This window comes from Apiospora marii, assembly GCF_038362585.1.
Source record: "Apiospora marii strain CBS 49790 chromosome Unknown utg000011l_segment0_segment0, whole genome shotgun sequence".
NCBI lineage: Eukaryota > Fungi > Ascomycota > Sordariomycetes > Amphisphaeriales > Apiosporaceae > Apiospora > Apiospora marii.
In genome coordinates, this window is record NW_027117382.1 from 4,148,580 (window position 1) to 4,167,315 (window position 18,736).

Below are 18,736 nucleotides of genomic sequence, written 5' to 3' on the forward strand. Positions count from 1 at the left end.
AAGCGATTACACTACCGCGGATGGGGTGTGCGTGTCGTCACCCCACGGTACGCCCAGACTTTGACAACTGGAGAACAGCCAAGGTTGTGGGGGGTATAATGGAGCCTACGTCCTTCAAAGCACGGTTATGGTTTAGACACAAGATCAACCTCAAGGTCTTAGGGTAACCCAGCAACTGGTTCCCCCTATCTTTTGAGTTCGCAGATCACTCCTTGGACATTCTTCTGTTACCAAAATGCCGAGCCCGGATAGTAGTCAGTTGTCAATGGAGCGGAAGAATGAAGATGAAGTCGTTGTGAGTTGCACCGTGATGCTGTTGCCTATCCCATCCTATTCACCAAGGGCTGCCTGCCCCTGGACTTTTTGCCAGCACCTAACTAACACCGCGTCTAGGTCTCCTGGGATGGCCCCCACGACCCCGAAAACCCCCTCAACTGGACCTGGAAGCGGAAATGGGTCGCCACCATCTTGGTGTCCTGCTTCACCTTCATCTCGCCCTTCTCGTCGACCATGGTGACGCCCGCGCTGGACCAGATCGGCGCCGAGCTCAGTATCCCCAAGGGCTTCATGCAGGCCCTGGTCATGTCCATCTTCCTGCTAGGCTACGCTCAGGGGCCCTTCGTGCTGGCGCCGCTCTCGGAGATATACGGCCGCGTCTGTGTGCTGCAGTACGCCAACCTGATCTATCTCGCCTTCAACACGGCGTGCGGCTTCTCCACGACCAGGAGCCAGATGCTGGCCTTTCGTTTCCTGAGCGGCATCGGGGGCAGCGCGCCACAAGCCGTAAGCAAACGCAGTTGATCGATCTCTTGGTCCCGTGCACTTATACTGACTTTCCCTTTCTGTCTGTAGCTATGCAACGGCGTCATCGCCGACGTCTGGACCAAGGAGGAGCTCGGCAAGGGCCAGACCATCTACGGCATGCTGACCTTCATCGGCCCCACGGTGGCCCCCATCGTCGGCGCCTACATCTCGCAGAGCGTCTCCTGGCGCTGGATCTTCTGGTCGACGTCGCTCTTCGACGTGGCGGTCCAGGTCACGGCCTTCTTCTTCCTCCGCGAGACGTACGCGCCGCGCATCCTCGCCAGGCGGGCCGCCCGCCTTCGGAAGGAGGAGAGTAAGGTTGGCGGCGGCGGCGGTAACGAGAAGGTCATCCGTACCCAGTATGACGACGCGAAGCGCAGCTCGGGGTCCATCATCCGTCGTCGTATCGTCTTGCCGTTCATTATGTTGGTTGCGCATCCGGCGGTGCAGGCGCCGTCTGTGTACAGGGCGTTTCTGTACGGTGTCATGTATCTACTGTAAGTACTTTACTATCACGACTAATCCTTTTCAAGCTGGCGAGAGCGAGTGAGTAGTGCTGACATGTTGCATGTGACAGCCTCTCTACCTTTGATCGCGTCTGGCAAGAAATCTACGGCCATGGCAAGACCATCTCAAGCCTCCACTACCTGTCCCTGTGCCTCGGTTTCATGATCGGGTTGCAGATCAGCCACCCCCTGATCGATGGTGTAAGTTCTTTTAGTCCTCATCCAACACGTCCCCCTTCAAACGAGAAACTGACAAGTAGTCCCCTGGTTTACTAGCTCTACGCCCGCCTGAAGAAGCACTACAACCGCCCCGAAGGCGTCCCCGAATGGCGCATCCCGCCCATGCTCCTAGGCGGCCTCCTGACGCCCATAGGCCTGTTCATCTACGGCTGGGCCGCCCGGCCCAACGTGCACTGGCTCGTGCCGGACCTGGGCTGCGTCATCCTAGCCGCGGGACTGATCATCGCCTTCCAGTCCGCGCAGGCCTACGTCACGGACGCCTACGGCGCCAGCCACGCCGCCAGCGCCGCCGCCGTCGGCGCGTTTCTGAGGACCATGTGCGGGTTCAGTTTCCCCCTGTTCGCGCCCGCCATGTACGACGCCCTCGGCGTGGCGTGGGGGAATAGCTTGTTGGCGTTCCTGACGCTGGCGCTGGCGGTGCCGAGTCCTATCCTGCTGTGGTTTTACGGGGAGAAGATTAGGGGGTGGAGTACGTTGGGACTTGTTTAGATAATAGATACACTACGAGAACGGCATGAGAACTTACAATTCGAAGAAGGGTGTGTCGTCCAAGCTTTTATTGACACCATGTAATTAATGTTTCTTCTGTCTTGTCGGAAGAGCACATCTTCGCTGTAATAATACATCATCATATACAATCTACCGCCTGCCCAACCGTTTGCTTTTATTGCAAGAACCCAGCCAGCGTCGTGAGCATCTCCTTAGTATCTTTGCCGTCCGCCTCCTCCTCATCGACGCCCGCGATCTGCTCCTCGATGGAAGCCCGAATCGTCCGCAGCGTCTCGTCGCGCTCCGCCAGCAGCGCCGTGACCTTGCGCCGCGCCCCGTCGTCCTCGGCCACGAGCCACGCCAGCACGACGTCGGCCGTCTGCAGCGAGAACAGGCCCGCGTCTAGCCGCCGCGAGAACCACTCGCCCGCGTACTCTTCGCGCTCCTCCGGGGTCTTCAGCCGCGCCTGCTCCGCGCGGATCTCGGCGTCGGCCCGCTCCACGCGCGCCGCGAACTGCCGCCGCAGCTGCACCAGCTTCGTCGTCTTCTCGTACTCCTTCTCGACGAACTTGGCCAGCGTCCGGATCCGCTCCGCGGACCCGCCCGGCAGCAGCCGCAGCATCGACGCGAAGATGCCGATCAGGTGCTCCAGGGTCGGCCCGTCGCTCTTCTTCATGAACAGGGTGAAGATGGTTTTCAGGCCCGCCGCCTCGACGATCTTCTGGCACACTTCGGGGCCGGCCGTCGTGGCGTGGTCTAGCAGCCGCAGGGCCGGGGCTTTGCTCATTTTCCCTTCCTTGAGCATGATGAGGCACAGTTCGACGCCCTCGGCTTCGAGGAACTTGGTCTTGCCTTCCGCCTCGTCGGCGAGGCAGGTGAGCGCCTCGAAGAGGTTCTCCATGTATTCTTCCTCCTCGCCGCCCTTTTCCGGGTCGCGTTTCCGGTAGCTGGCGATGAGCTGCAGCATGATGTCGGCGGCGTCGAGCTCGGCGAGCTTCCTCCGGTTCTTGGGGCTGGCCTGCACCAGGATCGCCAGGATCTCGGCGGCGTACTGCTTGTTCTGGCTCGTCCGGCTCTCCTTGGCCTGGATGCGCGCCAGCAGCCACTTGATCAGGTGCTCCGTGCCGCCCACCGCCTCGGCGGCCGTCGTCCGCCGGCTGGCCAGGTTCTCCAGCACGCCCAGCGCGTAGTAGATGCCGCTGCGGTCGACCTCCTCCTTCTCGTCCAGCCGCGCCAGGTTGCTGCCCAGGAGCCCCAGCAGGTCGGCCTCGAGCGCGGCGTCGACCAGGCTGTCCCACTGCTCCGGCGTGGCGTCGACGTCGTCGCCGTCCGTCAGCTCCTGGAGGATCTCGAGCACGTCGACGGCGATGTCGCTGTTCTCGTGCGCCAGCAGCGACACCAGCGTCCCCGTGCAGCCGAGCCGCGCGAACTCCGGGTACAGGTCGGGGTGCTCGGTCAGGATGCTGAGGGCCTTGATCTCGCCGTCCAGGTCGGCCTCGGACTGGATGAACTTCGAGGGGTCGTCGGCGAACTTGGCCCGCTGCTGCGCGTTGCGCGTCACCAACTTCTCGAAGTTGAGCGACGTCTTGCGAAGCCAGGCCTGGTCGATCTTTTGCTCGGCGGGGGCGTCGACGCCGTCGACGTAGTCTAGGATCTCGCGCTGTTCCGTCGTGATGCCGCTCCCGAAGAAGCGCCCTTCTTCGTCGTCACCCTCTTCGTCTTCGGGGGGCAGGGTCGGGCCGTAGTCTCCATCCTCGTTTTCGCCGTCGGGCGGCGGCGCGGGGCCGGCTTCTATGTCGTCTTCGTCCTCGACACGGGCGTGTCGTTCGTCGCCGTTGTCTAAACGTGCGGATTTGTACACTTGACTGGGATCTCGAATGGGGTCAAGCTTGCGCTTGCCGCTGCTGCTGCTGCCAGCGCCCTTGAAGAGCTCATCGATGCTCGTCATTTTGGGGGAAGTGGCGCCAAAAGGGCGTTGTGGTGGAAATGTTATAGTGAATTGCCCCGGGCAGGTTCAATGTTATTATTTCAGTCCAGGTCGGTGCTAAGCAACCAAAATGTCCGACCAGGTGCCAGGGTAGCTGTTTAAACTGGAGTTGGCCCCAAAGCACGGCTCTTTACAGGCTAGTCCAGGCACCGCCAGTTTACCCTCTATGGCCGCCGACGTCACTGCCCGGGTATCATATGTAGAATAGAACAGCAGTTAATAACGGCGACAAAGTCAAGTCATTTCACTTCCTGCATCTTTTCAGCTAAGTGCGAATATGAGATCCAAGATGGCCTTGTGTAGCTTATGTCCAGAATGATGCGAGCGTCAGCAGCGTGCATGTGTAAAAGTTCATAGCATTCGGTATCAGGTCTGGTTGGTTCCGAGTCTTTGTCAGAGACACTTCTGGCCAACCATGCCATGGGGTTTTAGGTTGATCTGCACTCCCAAAGATGGGTACGATTGGGCTCCAGGAGAATAAAGCATCCAACTTCTTATATACTCTATGTAAACCTATCACTGATCCCACGTCTTGACTTTTCACAAGTGCATCTCTCCAGGCTCGAGCACATTCAACATTCATGGTATTGGTGTCTCGCACTGTGCTTGTAGCCTCAATTACCTCAAACGTTCTGTACTGGTCGCAATGACCTACCAAAGATCAATACCAACCAGCCGTTGACGACGGTTCCCAATCTCACAGAGGATCTGTCCGGCACTTGGTGGTGTGATGCGAGATCATCTGGGACGTGGGGGTCCCATCTACTTATTCGGCCAATACGTGGCTAGGCCAACGCCTAAGACGGCCTGACAATGGCTAGCGAGTGCGCCCTATCGTGTGCACTGCCATACTCGGCTATGTGAACTCGTAGCTTCCTTTGGTCTTAGGGGCGAGTGAGATCTCAGGGACCGGCCGAGTCAGACCTCGTTATAGACCGCCGGTTCCTGTCACTTCCACCAAATGCAACGCTTTAAATATACCTACACATTCTAGATTGTGTCACTCTTTGTTCCCGTTTGACATTCGTTTGCTGTGGATACTCCTGATAAAAGGCGAACTTTCGTATTTGATTTTTTAACCTGAGCAATCTTGGCTACCTAAAACGTGTCCTAAAGAAATAAAGAAGCATAATTACAACGAGATCACAGAATCAAGGGAGTCGGACATCATGGCGCCAACACTTATCCTCATTCGCCATGCCGAGGCATTGCATAATCTTACCAGTGAGTTCTTCTCGGGAGAAATGTCTCATATGCACCTACTAACAAGGACGCCACAGAGGACTACTCTATCCATGACCCAGAGCTCACGGAGACTGGACATGCCCAAGTGCAGGAACTCAGGGCGAACTTGATAAACCATCCCGTGGCTCAGAATGCCGGTCTCATAGTGACCAGTCCCATGATACGCACCATGCAGACGGCAATGGGGTCGCTGGACTGGTTAATAGAGAAGGGCGTCAAGATTGAGGCCGACGCTGGCTGGCAAGGTATGCAGTTCGCACTTGAGCTACGCTCCCCAGGAGGACAAAAGGGGAATAGGGGTGTGTCGCAGGCATGAACCTTGTTCCTCGGCGCTGCCTACCAACCTTTCTCCCTTTTTCTCCTTCTCACTTTCCCTGTCTCTTCTGGGTTGTAATATAAACAAAGTTGACTAACGACATACCCCCTACCCCAGAAAACTCCTCCAAGCCCTGCGACACCGGCATGCCCGGCGGCGCCGTCGCGCTGGCCCCCAAGTTCCCGGCCATCGACTTCACGACGCTGGACCCGGTGTACCCGGACAAGCGGAGCCCGGCGGGCGCGCACTACTTCAGCACGCGGACGGGCATCCTGAACCGGGGGCAGGCGTCGCTGCGGCGGCTGCGCGACCGGCCCGAGAAGGTCATCATCGTCGTCAGCCACTCAGGGTTCCTGCGGCTCGGCGTCACGGGCTGCTTCTACCTCAACGCCGACTACCGCATCTTCGACTTCGAGGAGGAGGAAGAGCCGTCCACTGGTGGTGGTGAGGATGGCGCCTCTACGCCCCAGATCCGGCTCCGGCAGTGGGACGAGACTAGGGAGAAGGGCGGCGGTATGGGCAAGAGCTGGAAGGACATGGTCGAGCTTGGCAGCGGCCTGCCGGACGAGGTGCCGAATTAGACAGGATAGATATAGACGGCGAACGTGCTTGCCATGCACCAGGCATATTAGACGGCTGTTTCACGGACGGATGCACGACCTATAGAGATTCATGACAATGATATTGGCCCCAAAGGGCTTTGATGCAACCTAAGCCAGAATCCGCGTCTCTTCTATGCTGTACACACCATACTCGGATACGGTAATCAAGTTACCAGTAACTAACGACACGCCCGCGGAACCTGGAGCTTTGCTTTCACCAACGTAACCGGGCAGCAGCCGCCTGCGACTCTTCTAGTAGGGCACAACAGAGCGCGGCACGGCGCATCACTATTCCCCTCTTTCCCAACCTCGCACTCTAGGAGAACCCGTGTCGAAGTGGAGATCGCGCCGAGCCGGGCCAGTATAGCTTCAGTACAATGCGTTCATGCTCTTCTTTTGAGTTTATGCTACCAACGACGATGACGATCCCATAACAACGTACATTCTTTCTCTTCCTCGCTCCTTCTTTCCGCCTCTCTTAAACCTCGACGTGAGGGGTGGGGTGGATCTCGAATACGGCCTTGAGCAAATCGCTCACGACCTGGTCCTGGCTCTTCTTGCCGGCCTCCTGGATCTCCTTGATGCGGACCTCGGCCTCCTTGTTGGCGTCGTCCTCGGCCGCCTTATTGCCCGCCCCGTGCTCCGACTCGAACTTCTTGAACTCCTCCTCCTTGCCCTTGCGGTACGAGTCGATCTCCTTCTTGGCCTCGTCGCGGGCCTCTCTCACGCGCTTGGTGCGGAACTCGCGAGCTAGGGAAAAGGAAAGGAATGTTAGTAACCGGGAATAGCTTAGATCGAGCAAGACAAAAGGACTGCGTCGCTGGTTCTTGCTCGTCGGCATGGGACGTCGGGAGTGGGGGGTTGAAAGAAGGGTGGGAGGGTCGAGTGGTTGGTGCTGGGGACTCTCGATGCGTGCGTACCCTTCTGAACGATCTTGGATGCCTCTCGCTCGGCCTGTAGTGTTGAGAGTTGATTAGTTCACATGCACTGGACAGGTAGCATTCGAGGGTAAATATCGCTTACATCAAGCAAGGTCTGGATACCTTGGGAGTTCTGGGCCGACTGTGAGGTAGCAGGTCGAGTTAGCAACATCCATCCGTAAGCTGGTTCCGAGGTCGCGGCGTCAACAACAAGAGGCATACCATCTTGGCTTGCAAAGACCGGTCGGGTCGCGGGGGTGCGTGCTGCAACGGAACTGGCAAACTGGGCGAAACGGGCTCTCGTGTAGGAGGAGTCGTTTAATGAGCGATGGCGTTGTTGAATGTGCTTTCTTTAGGAATTGGGGGAATGGATGATGATGGGTTGTAGGGGCCCTGAATGCACTCAACTGTCGCAGCAGCGCGGCATTACCTAAGTCAGGACGATACACTGTGCCAGCCCCAGATGCAACAGCTAGCCGATACGCCTGGACACTTGATTGACGTCGGTATCAGGCTTGCGAGCTAGGCTGCATGTGACGGAATGTGGCCCAAGCTCCCACCTGCGAAATCCTTAATTGATGGGCATTCTGGCAGTCATCGGCTCGGCTCACCAAGTAGAAGACTGAAAGAGAGGTGTTACCATAGACCATAAATCGCCGAGGGTCTTTCATAAGACGATGTTATAGCAGCTTTCATTTCGCATAACAAAACCCCAGCCTCTCTCCTCGATTGCATACAACATGTCGCAAGCCTCCAAACTCACACTGGCTGGCACGTCCCTCTTGGCCTTGGGAACCGTCGTCTTTGTCCACTTCCAACAACAATGTAAGTCCTACTGCACCTGATCCCATGTTTTTGGATGGCCGACTAACTCTGAGTAGTTGAGAAGGATGTATGTACATGTCCCTCGCATTCATTTCTGGTCTTAGGACATCGCTTCCCAGAAAGCAATGCACCTGCCGGAGTCTACGGGACAATATCATGAAATTGGGAACTAGGAACTAATACGAAAGACATATAGGCAATGCACCAAGGTGTCGTCAGAGACATGGAGCAGCAGCGCGTCAAGAAGGAGCGCCAGCTAGACTTCGACATGCAGCGCGCACTCGAAGAAGAGTACAAGAAGGGCCAGACAGTCAAGGAAAGTGTGACGGAGCTGGAACCGCCCAAACGCTATCAAGGGAGGTATCATTGATCTGGGTTTGGAAAGTCCACGTCGCGATATGTGCAAAAAGAGGAAAGTACAACTGTACGATATGGTCAGTTCGGCAAAGAAGAAAATCTCAATCTAGGAGCTCGAGGAAAGCCCCTGAACTATTACTACTGTTACACCTGGATTCCGCGCCTGCACTTTGCATCTACTCTGAGTTGAAAGATAATGCAACAAGAACCAATAAGGCGCTCAGTTCTAGGGAAGGATTGCGGTATGACAAACTCGGTGGCTATATAATTCAATTTGTAGTCATCGAAAACAACATGAAATGGTCAGGGGCATCGGTGAAGGCAACTTGGTGTTCAGGAGTACCTAATCGATACCTAACAAATGGGATCAGTTGACTCAGCTTATGGGCGCTTGAGGCTTCCAGGCCAACGAGTCAGCCACGAGGGGCGGCGGAGTGGATCCTCCAGGCCAACTCTAGGCCACCCCGGCTTACACCGGAGCGCAAAGAAAAAAAAACTACCATGCGCAGCCAGAGACAGGTAAGGAGATAAGACAAGCCCCAAATTCCAGCCGTTCAGATCGTGCTGATCCGGTGGGTCTTAGCTGAAATTCCCCCTACTTAGGGATGGAGAAAATGGTGTGTACCTCATACTAGACGTATAAGTTCGGTCCCTCCCTCTTTTTCCCTTTATCCATTCCTTTCTCTTCCCCGGGCAACTAGCTGGCCGCAATCCGCCCGTTCATTCTCTCCGGGTGGTCCTTGCCGATTTGTCGGAGCACGTTCCGATGGGCGCCGCAGCTCTCCCGCTGCCACCGACTGGCAGTCTGCCTCCCCTGCGCAGGCCTGAGACATTCACAGAGGAGCAGGTCCTGTCCAGCTTGCAGAACCTGGAGGCCATTTACTGCCCCATTCCGCTCTCGCTCGCTCTGCAGTCGCCCAAGAAGGAAAAGAAATGCCCGTTGCCCGTGGCGCCCACGCCCCCCGTCGACTCTGGCTACGCCTCCGAGGATGAGAACGACAGCAAAACTGCGGAAACGGTGAAGGAGGCACTGGAGGAACTGCGGCACGATGCCTTCGAACGGGATTTCGCCGTCCGCTGGCTGACCTCCTTCGTCTCCCGGGCCGAGGAAATGGTGCTCGTTTCTGAGGATGCGCGCCAGCTGGCCACCGACAAGGCCTACTGCATCCTCGAGTCCTTCACGAGCTCGGCCGACGAGGAGGAACAGGAAGACGAGGGCATCTCGCGTGACTTCGCCTTCACGCTCTGCTCCTCGGCGCCCTCGCCCGTGACGGGCTCCTGCCAAAACGACATCCGCGTGCGCCTGACCGACGGTCCCTTGGCCAGCACAGACCACACCGCCGTCGGCCTCATCAGCTTCGCGGCCTCCATCATCATGTCGAACCTGCTGTGCGCGTCGCCCCGCCGGTTCGGACTTGAGGCACTCGCGCAAAAGGAAGCGCCCCGTATCGTCGAGCTCGGCGCGGGCACCGGGCTCGTCGGCCTGGTCCTGGCGCACATGCTGCCGCATCTCGGCGTCGACGCGCAGCCGCCCGGGACCACGCCGCCCCTGATCGCGACGGATTTTCACCCCGTCGTCCTCGAGAACCTGCGCACCAACATCGCCGGCAACTTCCCCGGCGTCGCCAACCCGCCCGTGGACGCTTGCCACCTTGACTGGTCGGCGCCGTCCCGCGCGGCGCCGCTCGATTGCCCGGCCGACATGCTGGTGGCGACGGATGTCGTCTATGCCCCCGAACACGCCGTTTGGCTGCGGGACTGCGCCGCGCAGCTCTTGGCTCCCGACGGCGTCTTCTGGATCCTCAATGCTGTCCGCACCACCGGCAAGTTCGAGGGGATCAGCGATACCGTTGAGGCCGCATTCAACGCCAAGGAGTGTCCCGTCGATTCTGAAGGACGCAAGTTTTCCATCCTCGACATAGAGGCACTTGCAAAGACAGAGGGCCTCGGGCGTGGGGACGAGAGCGGTTACAAGCTGTACCGCATCGGCTGGAACTAGAGAAAGACGGAATGGTCATAACAACTACACGAGCACACGACGAAACGACACCCTTAGAGTCATGGGTATCAGCCGCCCTGACACATGCATGATATAGACGAAGCATATAGAAGAGGAGTTTAGAGCCTAGATATATAGAAAGCAAAAGAGATGCTAGTCAAGAACAACCTACTGAGGCAATTGAACCCCTCGCTTGTGTATGGGCGTACCTGATAGCAAGCGATGCAGTCGTACACACTGACAACACTATTCACATTTGCTCACAGCCGGATAGCCAGCCAAATTGCTCTTGCAGCTGCCAGCATCCGGTTCGGAAGAGCGCAAGCGTATATCCTCGCAAAGAGCAGAAAATAGTCGGTCAAGTGGTGAGAAACGACTTTTTCTCCACTTCTATCCACAGCCAGGCGCCAAGTTCGCTTCGAGTATTCTACCGTGGCTAAATACCGAACTTGGCATTGGCCAATGGCACACGAACTAAAGACTTTTCAGTCCATATTTCAGGACCCAGGTTTCTCCTTGGGTATGCTTGTCAACTCCAACGGTCTTTGACTGTGCTGCCGGAAGTCTAACCTATTGAGTCGAAACTCTTTTGCTTATTTGATTTACAGTACTTACAATGCCGGGTCCAGACTTAGCAAGATTGTGTACATGGAGACTGTATTATCTACTATGTCCTCGTTCAGGTTAGACGCGCTTCTTGCACAGTCGAAAGGTGAATGCGACGCACCGTCTTACCCGCTCACTACGAGGACTGGACCCCTGACCCCCAGATCCGAGATCCAGTGATCGCCCTGTTCTCAGCTTGACGAGAGAGAGTAGAAGGAGAACATTAATCCGCCTATATGCAAAGGCGCCGACCTCGCAAGATATCCTCCGCCCCGGCTGCCGGATGATTCTGTAACTACTGCGTTGACGGAGGAGTGGGCGATTCAATTCATCCTTACCATACATACTTGGTAATAAGAGGATTCCCAAGCTCATTATCTCCTCCCCACTACGTTCGCTCCTAGACCATTGTTCGCAAGGCGTGGCCCCTTACCACATCTCTCACCATGCCTTATCTCACTACTCCGCAACCCCGGATCATCATTGCCGGTGCAGGCATCGGGGGTCTGACCACCGCCCTCTCATTGCACGCCGAGGTAAGGAAGTGCCCACAACGCATACTATAGTAGCACCCGCCTGGCCATTACGCTGGACGGCTGCCCGACACTACCTCCCCACATTCCACCAAAGCACATGCCCATAACACTACCTTGATATATCTCTGTGGATTGCCATGACTAACACGCGTCTCCCCCCTCCGGCCAGGGCTTCACCGACATCCACGTCTTCGAGGCCAGCGCCCAGCTGACGACGCTGGGCGTGGGCATCAACGTGCAGCCGTCGGCGGTGCTGATCCTGCGGAACCTGGGCCTGCTGCCCGCGCTCCAGGACATCGGCGTCGAGACGCAGGAGCTCAACTTCTACAGCCGCCACGGCCACCCGATCCTGTCGGAGCCGCGCGGCGTGAGCGCGGGGTACCGCGTCCCGCAGTTCTCGGTCCACCGCGGCGAGTTCCAGATGCTGCTGCTGGACGCGGCCCGGGCGCGCCTCGGCGAGGACCGCATCCACCTCGACCACGCCCTGACCTCGTACGAGCAGCAGGACACCGAGACGGGGGGCGAGTCCATCACGGCCCGGTTCACGCGCCGCAGCGACGGCAGCGACGCCGCCATCCCCAGCATGACGGGCGCCGTCCTCGTCGCGGCCGACGGCATCAACAGCCTGGCCCGGCGCCTGCTGTACCCGCACGAGGGCCCCCCGCGCTTCTCGGGCCGGATCCTGTGGCGCGGGTGCGTCGAGCGCGCCAGCCCTTACCTGACGGGCGCCTCCATGGTCTGGGCGGGGCACGCCAACCAGAAGTTCATCGCGTACCCGATCAGCGGGCGGGCCCAGCGGGACGGCAAGTCGCTCGTCAACTGGATCGCGGAGCTGCGGGTCCGCGCCGAGGGCGACCCGGACGTGACGCCGCCCGTCACCGACTGGACCAAGCGCGTGCCCAAGGACCGGTTCGCGGGGCCCTTCGCCGAGTGGGCGTGCGGCGGGCTGCGGATGGCGGAGCTGATCGACAGCACGGAAAACGTCTTCGAGTTCCCCATGTGCGACCGCGACCCCGTCGACCGTTGGTCCTTCGGCCGCCTCACCCTGCTCGGCGACGCGGCGCACGCCATGTACCCCATCGGGTCCAACGGCGCGACGCAGGCCATCATCGACGCGGAAACGCTGACCAAGTGCCTGCTGGACCAGACCAAGTCCGATAAGCCCAATGATATCGCGGCCGCGCTCAAGGTCTACCAGGAGGCCCGCCTCCCGCCCACGGCCCAGATCGTCATGGCCAACCGCGCCAACGGGCCCGACCACGTCCTGCAGCTGGCGCACGAGCGCGCCCCCGACGGTTTTGCTAATGTGTACGACGTCATCCCCAAGGAGGAGCTCGAGAGCATCGGCGCCACCTACAAGGCCATCGCCGGCTTCGAGAAGGACGCCGTCAACCTCAAGGCCGAGGAGACGGAGAAGCTGGCCGAGCGGTTCGCGGCGGCGGCGTAGGTGTTGATGGAGATTTGTTGTGTACCTTTTAGCCAGTAAAAAAAGGAGAGAGTATTAACTCGATTATTTGGCTTTGGCCCTGTGACTGTTGTATTCTTGTGTTCCGTTGAGATACTGTGTCTATGATTACTAGGCTACACGAAAGTCTTCGTGTGTAAACTATTCTTCACAGCTCAACATTAGGATGGGCACGAAAAGGGGGCCATATGCAAGTCATGGCTTGCTTACTGGACCCTGCCACTCGGTGAAAAGATACCGCCGCAGTCCAACGTTCTTGAACATTTCGTGCATATGCGGCTTCGCTATCGGTAGATAAACAACAAAAAAACGAGCAACTGAATCGCGGAGGGTCGATGTGCTGGCTCCTAGCTCGCTAGTGGGGTTGTATCGGAACGTTTCGTCGTATTCCCATCTTCGTGCATCATGGTTCATCAAGGCCCCTGGCTCTCTGTGCTCTTGTCTGTGAATCTGCATACCTCTATCTCTCTCATCAATGGTGAACACGCGTCTGCAGCGTTACTATCTGCATGCCTCCTACCTACCCAAACCGTGGATGACTACCGATGCACCAGCTCCCCGCAAGCTAGCGGGTACTCGGTCTTGCTTAGTGATGATATAGTCATCATGTCATAGCTTTGGCAGCACCTTCCGTGGTTCTCTGCCGCCTATTGCCACTTGCAACTAGCAACTTCCTCTGCTTGTTGCCTGTTAGGGAGTTATTTAGGTAAAGCAAATCCATCAATGGTAACACGAGCACGTCTTTCAATGCCCCAACCTTGAGGCTCAACGGTTCTGTCGTACGGCCAAGCCTCGTGACAGATGCATGCCCAGATCCAGATCCCACATCATGACGTTCCCTCCTTCTTACCGTCACATCCCTCGGGGTCTGCAGGTGGCAGTATCGCCCAGAGTGGGAGTCTGCTCCGAAGAAGGAATGCCGTAACTTGGTGGATTCGGGATTTGGGGGCCCTGGTAGCTTGCTGCGGGGATCTCCAAATTTCAGAACTCCAGTCTCGTTTCGCGGGGGTCAGGGGGGTCACACCCGCCGTGAGATACCTAGTGCATTGGGGGGAAATGCGGAGAATATTGCGGAGAGAAGTAGCGCTCTGCGCTCAATAGCTACGTGTTAGTGGTCTCTGGCACAGCTATCGCCGCCCTGTTAGTAGCTCAATGTGTAACTCCTTCCTCTGCTCTCGCTTCGGAAACGCAATCGTCAGCCAGCCCCAATTTTTGGATACACCCTGTGTTCGGCCCCAGGTCGAGATGCCCCAGTTAATTGTTTCCCATCCCGGGACATGGCAGTCGTGCTCGGCAAAAGTCTTGTTTCCATCATTGGCACAGGCGGCTCTCCACGGTCCCTCCCGTTGGTTGCCTACCTAGGTATGCAGTGGCTCACAAAGTCTTGGTATTCCCTACAAGCACCTATGTGAAATAATGACGGAACGTGGAACTTACACGCTACCCGTCTGAGTTATCTTTTCAAGTTGTTCACGGCTTTTCTCATCTACTTGATCGTCGGCTCAGATCGTCTTGCGCTGGGTTCTCTTTTTTCTATTTCTTTCTCCTGGTGATCGCAGAGGACACCGGACTGTCGCAAAGAAAGCCAGCCCGTCATGCACAACGTCCAGGACTTCGCAGTGGCCAAGAAGCACGAAGCTTCGAGTGGCCACGATGAAAATGGTCTGGGAAAAACAGATACTCGGCAAGAAGGCGCCGTCGAGGACCTCGAACTAGGCCCTCGGGCGACCTACATCAACACCGGCGCCGCTGCCGGCATCTCCCAAGAACATCGCAACTACCTGCTCCAGCGCCACGGCACCCTCGACCTCGAGCCGCTACCTTCGGCAGACCCGGCTGATCCCTACAACTGGCCGCAATGGAAGAAACTCGCCAACCTGTCCTGTGTGGCTTTTCACGTAAGTTGACATATCCGCAAGGAGGCACGTCCTTTCCACAGTCTCGTATGGAGAACGAACTGCACTCCATTCTTCGAAAGCCCGATCTCATTCCTACAAATGAGCTACTGTCGCATGGCTGTTTTTGCTATCGATTCCTCAAAGGAAACCGTTCATAGCTGACGCAGAACACAAATAGGCCATGATGACCACCTTCATCGCAGCCGCCGTCATCCCGGCATACGAAGACATCGCCGAAGAACTCGGCGTCACCATCCAGAAGGCCTCGTACCTCACGTCGCTCCAGATCGCGATTCTGGGCTGGGCGCCGCTCTTCTGGAAGCCCGTCTCGAACCGGTACGGCCGCCGGCCCGTCTGGCTCATCAGCACCGTCGGCGCCCTCCTCTTCAACGTCGGCTGCGCCCTGAGCCCGACCTACGCGTCCATGGCCATCTGCCGCGCCTTCACCTCCTTCTTCATCAGCCCCGCCATCGCCATCGGCAGCGGCGTCGTGACCGAGACCTTCTTCAAGAAGCAGCGGGCCACCTACATGGGCATGTGGACGCTGCTCGTCACCCTCGGCCCGCCCAGCGGGCCCTTCTTCATGGGGTTCGTCGCCTATCATACCGGTAGCTATCGCTGGATCTACTGGGTGCTCGCCATCGTCAACGGCATCCAGTTCTTCGCCTACCTGTTCTTCGGTCCCGAGACGCGCTACTTGCGATCGGGCGTCCCGCACAAGGACTCGGTCTTCAAGCAGGAATACCTCAACTTCAAGCGCCTCGATCCCAGCCCCTTTAAGCCGATGGAGTTCATCCAGCCCTTGTCGCTCTGGAGGTACGCTTCTATCTGGGTGCCTACCGTCGCCTACTCGATCGTATTCGGCTTCACGAGCGTGCTGCTCACCGTCGAGATTCCGCAACTGTTCCTCCCCAAATTTGGTCTCAACCCGCAGCAGATTGGTCTGCAGTTCCTGGGCATGATCATCGGTTCTGTGATTGGAGAGCAGATGGGAGGCCGGCTCAGTGACCTGTGGATGAACATGAAGGCCAAGAAGCTCGGCCATCGACCCGCGCCGGAGCACCGGCTTTGGCTCAGCTACGTTGGGTTCGCCTTGGCCATGGTAGGCCTCATCGTCTTTGGGGTGCAGATTCAGAATGCCACCAAGGGGCATTATACCGTAACACCTATCGTAAGTGACTATGCCACCCTGCTAAATCTATCCTGGGGACTAACGTTTGATCAATAGGTTGGCGTGGGTATTGCCGCCGCCGGTAACCAACTCATCACTACGGTTCTTGTCACCTACGCCGTCGACTGCCACATTGAGCACAGCGCCAGCATCGGCGTGTTCGTAAATGTGGTTCGGTCTACCTGGGGCTTCATCGGCCCCTTCTGGTTCCCCGACATGTTGGAGAGCGTCGGCGGGGCTGGGTCTGCTGGCATCATGGTCGGCATCATCTTTGGGGTCGCATGCATACCGACCGCCCTGCTGCAATTAAGAGGCCAGAGCTGGAGGGAGAAGAAGACGATTGCTCAAGAAACTGAAGTCCGGGCAGAAACTAAGGATCAGATGCAGCATACATAGAGCCGAGGGCGCATCGCATAGCTCAGTGTTAATACACAAAACGAGAGTTCACATGAATATCCATGGATCATCGACTCTTGTCAAGGCAGTCAGTTGCTAGTTTGACTGCTGTTTTTATACGCTTTTCCCCTCCAAAGTCGCTCCCCAAGCAGGACTCAGCTTCACCCGTAGTGCCGTACGGAGCTATGCCACGCAGTTAAGCACAGCCTAACGCCGAGGATAGACCTCGGAGTCCTTCAATCTTCACGATTCCGTGCCAAGACTTTATTTGTTTGCCATTTCCGGCATAGCGGCCGTGATGCTGGTAAGATTCAGATCGCGATACGCTCTAGATGATGCCAATCACCCTCTACTCCTCCAGCCTTTAGGAGATTTCTTGCTTTGTTCTTGTTCTAGTCTCTGTATCGTTCATTTCTAAGCCACGCGATCGCAGCCACGGCCATAGGACCTAAACTCCCAGTAAACTCCGAATAGGTGTGTAGTGTAGTCCGGGATGACGCCAACTACTGCGTCTTGTGTCTGAATATTATACAGAGGTTTCAAACGTATATATACGGGTGGCCATCGTCCTATGTGCTTTTGAAATGCCTCCTCCAATCCGCGACGGAGTTATTACTTAGTGCTTACTTGTTAGCAAACACCCAGCATCTCATCAGGCTATCCTTCCTCTTGTATCATTCAAGACGACATTGCTGCCAGGAAAGCCCAAGTTATTTTATAACCATCCTTTGCTTGACAAAGAATAGCTGAGCTCATCGAATCCTTGAGAAACACATCATCAACCCAAATACCACCACTAACATGGCCGCTCCCACTACCACCAACCCCCAGCCCCAAAACATAGCCGCCTGGCTCACGTCCCCCAAATCCCGCCCCTTCCGCGTCGCCGAGGCCCCGACCCCCGTCCCCGGCCCCGACGAGGTCCTCGTCCGCGTCCGCGCCGTCGCCCTCAACCCCGTCGACTGGTTCATCCAGAACATGGGCATCATCGTCCCCGCCGAGGGCGGGTACCCGGCCATCATCGGCTGCGACCTGGCCGGCGAGGTCGTGTCCGTCGGTACCAATGTCAGTGGTTCCTTCGCGCCCGGGGATAGGGTCTGCGGCTTGGCCGGCGGCCACGAGGCCGGCGACTTCACGAGCGGCGCCTTCAGTTATACGCCAAGGCCGATCGGGGGCTGCTCGCCCGGATCCCCGACGGGGTCGCGTATGCGCAGGCGGCCGTCTTGCCGTTGGGGCTGAGCACGGCCGCGACGGGTTTGTTTCAGGAGGACGCCATGGCCCTCCCGCTCCCGGGCACCAATGCAGCCACAGCCACGACGGACAAGAACGGCCACAAAAAAGTCCTCCTGGTCTGGGGCGGCCGCACCAGCGTCGGCAGCTGCGCCGTCCAGCTCGCCGTCGCGGCGGGGTTCGACGTCGCCACGACGGCGAGCGCGCGCAACCACGACTACTGCCGGGGGCTGGGGGCGACGTGGGTGTTTGATTACCACGGCGACGGCGAGAGGGAGGTCGAGGACGAGATCGTGGAGGCTTTGAAGGGGCGCGAGTGCGTCGGCGTCTTCGACGCTTGGTCCCGCGGTTCTATCGCGCAGTGCGCTCGCGTCTTGCTGAAGCTCGACGAGAACGGCAGCGTTGGGGGCGGTCGGAAGGTGGTGCAGACGGTGCTGCCTAGCGCGGAGCAGGTGGGAGAGGAGGTGCCCTCGGGGGTTGAGATTGGGTATAGTAAGTACACCTTACGAGAATCCATCCCCCTTTCCAGTCCTTGCGCCCCCTGAAGAAGTCTGGCTAACTGCATAAACAGCGTACGGGACTACTCTTGTTCACAACGAGGTCGGCCCGGCCATTTGGGGCAAATGGGTGCCCGAGGCCCTGGCCACCGGAGCGCTGCAGTGCAAGCCCGACCCGGAGGTGGTGGCCAAGGGCCTGGAAGGGATCCAGACGGCCTGCGACATTGGCGCCAAGGGCTGGGGTACGACCTCCAGCCCGAAGCTGGTTGTCGAGTTGGACTAGATGATGCATACACACACTCTCTCCCCTAGCTGCTGCTGTCTTTGCCGAAATGATCGGTAAAGATGGGGGACAAGTATTTGGTAGCATCAATGAAGTCGAAGTTACATGTTGAAAACCCCTTTTCAACTACCCGCTACACTAATTGCTTTATATTGTTATTGCCAGTCTACACCATAGAAGGGACGTTATTGGGCGAGATCTCTCAGGCATGTCGCCCTAGATCACATAGTTCCGCAGAGATCCCCTTTTCTTGCCGGATGTAGGACCAAGATGTAGGGAGCCGTTGGGCCAGACCATATGCTTCAGGGGCAACTTACACCTAAGTGGTTACCAACCGCAAATCTTCCGAATTCGATAAAGACAC

At 57.6% G+C, this 18,736-nt stretch overlaps 9 protein-coding genes across 9 annotated transcripts; 7 read left to right on the top strand and 2 right to left on the bottom strand.

Moving 5' to 3' along the window:
• Positions 1-235: 235 nt before the first annotated feature.
• PG985_014454 (uncharacterized protein) lies at positions 236-2,039 on the top strand (the record flags this gene model as incomplete). The annotated part of the gene is made up of 5 exons (XM_066834220.1): positions 236-295; positions 394-783; positions 853-1,301; positions 1,382-1,511; positions 1,587-2,039. The coding sequence occupies 5 exons, from the start codon at positions 236-238 to the stop codon at positions 2,037-2,039; spliced, it is 1,482 nt and encodes a 493-aa protein (XP_066678960.1).
• A 175-nt stretch (positions 2,040-2,214) lies between these two features.
• On the bottom strand, positions 2,215-3,987 carry PG985_014455 (uncharacterized protein; the record flags this gene model as incomplete). The annotated part of the gene is made up of 1 exon (XM_066834221.1): positions 2,215-3,987. One exon carries the CDS (start codon positions 3,985-3,987, stop codon positions 2,215-2,217), a length of 1,773 nt encoding a protein of 590 aa, XP_066678961.1.
• A 1,208-nt stretch (positions 3,988-5,195) lies between these two features.
• PG985_014456 (phosphatase) lies at positions 5,196-6,168 on the top strand (the record flags this gene model as incomplete). The annotated part of the gene is made up of 3 exons (XM_066834222.1): positions 5,196-5,250; positions 5,307-5,516; positions 5,705-6,168. 3 exons carry the CDS (start codon positions 5,196-5,198, stop codon positions 6,166-6,168), a joined length of 729 nt encoding a protein of 242 aa, XP_066678962.1.
• Positions 6,169-6,667: 499 nt separating this feature from the next.
• On the bottom strand, positions 6,668-7,334 carry PG985_014457 (V-type ATPase; the record flags this gene model as incomplete). Its single annotated transcript, XM_066834223.1, has 4 exons — positions 6,668-6,939; positions 7,110-7,143; positions 7,213-7,251; positions 7,332-7,334. The coding sequence occupies 4 exons, from the start codon at positions 7,332-7,334 to the stop codon at positions 6,668-6,670; spliced, it is 348 nt and encodes a 115-aa protein (XP_066678963.1).
• Positions 7,335-7,849: 515 nt separating this feature from the next.
• On the top strand, positions 7,850-8,304 carry PG985_014458 (uncharacterized protein; the record flags this gene model as incomplete). The annotated part of the gene is made up of 3 exons (XM_066834224.1): positions 7,850-7,934; positions 7,991-8,001; positions 8,131-8,304. The coding sequence occupies 3 exons, from the start codon at positions 7,850-7,852 to the stop codon at positions 8,302-8,304; spliced, it is 270 nt and encodes an 89-aa protein (XP_066678964.1).
• Positions 8,305-9,057: 753 nt separating this feature from the next.
• On the top strand, positions 9,058-10,290 carry PG985_014459 (methyltransferase domain-containing protein; the record flags this gene model as incomplete). Its single annotated transcript, XM_066834225.1, has 1 exon — positions 9,058-10,290. The coding sequence occupies one exon, from the start codon at positions 9,058-9,060 to the stop codon at positions 10,288-10,290; it is 1,233 nt and encodes a 410-aa protein (XP_066678965.1).
• Positions 10,291-11,342: 1,052 nt separating this feature from the next.
• PG985_014460 (uncharacterized protein) lies at positions 11,343-12,879 on the top strand (the record flags this gene model as incomplete). The annotated part of the gene is made up of 2 exons (XM_066834226.1): positions 11,343-11,432; positions 11,602-12,879. 2 exons carry the CDS (start codon positions 11,343-11,345, stop codon positions 12,877-12,879), a joined length of 1,368 nt encoding a protein of 455 aa, XP_066678966.1.
• A 1,613-nt stretch (positions 12,880-14,492) lies between these two features.
• PG985_014461 (major facilitator superfamily domain-containing protein) lies at positions 14,493-16,362 on the top strand (the record flags this gene model as incomplete). The annotated part of the gene is made up of 3 exons (XM_066834227.1): positions 14,493-14,795; positions 14,974-15,966; positions 16,024-16,362. 3 exons carry the CDS (start codon positions 14,493-14,495, stop codon positions 16,360-16,362), a joined length of 1,635 nt encoding a protein of 544 aa, XP_066678967.1.
• Positions 16,363-17,163: 801 nt separating this feature from the next.
• On the top strand, positions 17,164-18,372 carry PG985_014462 (uncharacterized protein; the record flags this gene model as incomplete). Its single annotated transcript, XM_066834228.1, has 3 exons — positions 17,164-17,427; positions 17,514-18,084; positions 18,164-18,372. The coding sequence occupies 3 exons, from the start codon at positions 17,164-17,166 to the stop codon at positions 18,370-18,372; spliced, it is 1,044 nt and encodes a 347-aa protein (XP_066678968.1).
• Positions 18,373-18,736: the final 364 nt, after the last annotated feature.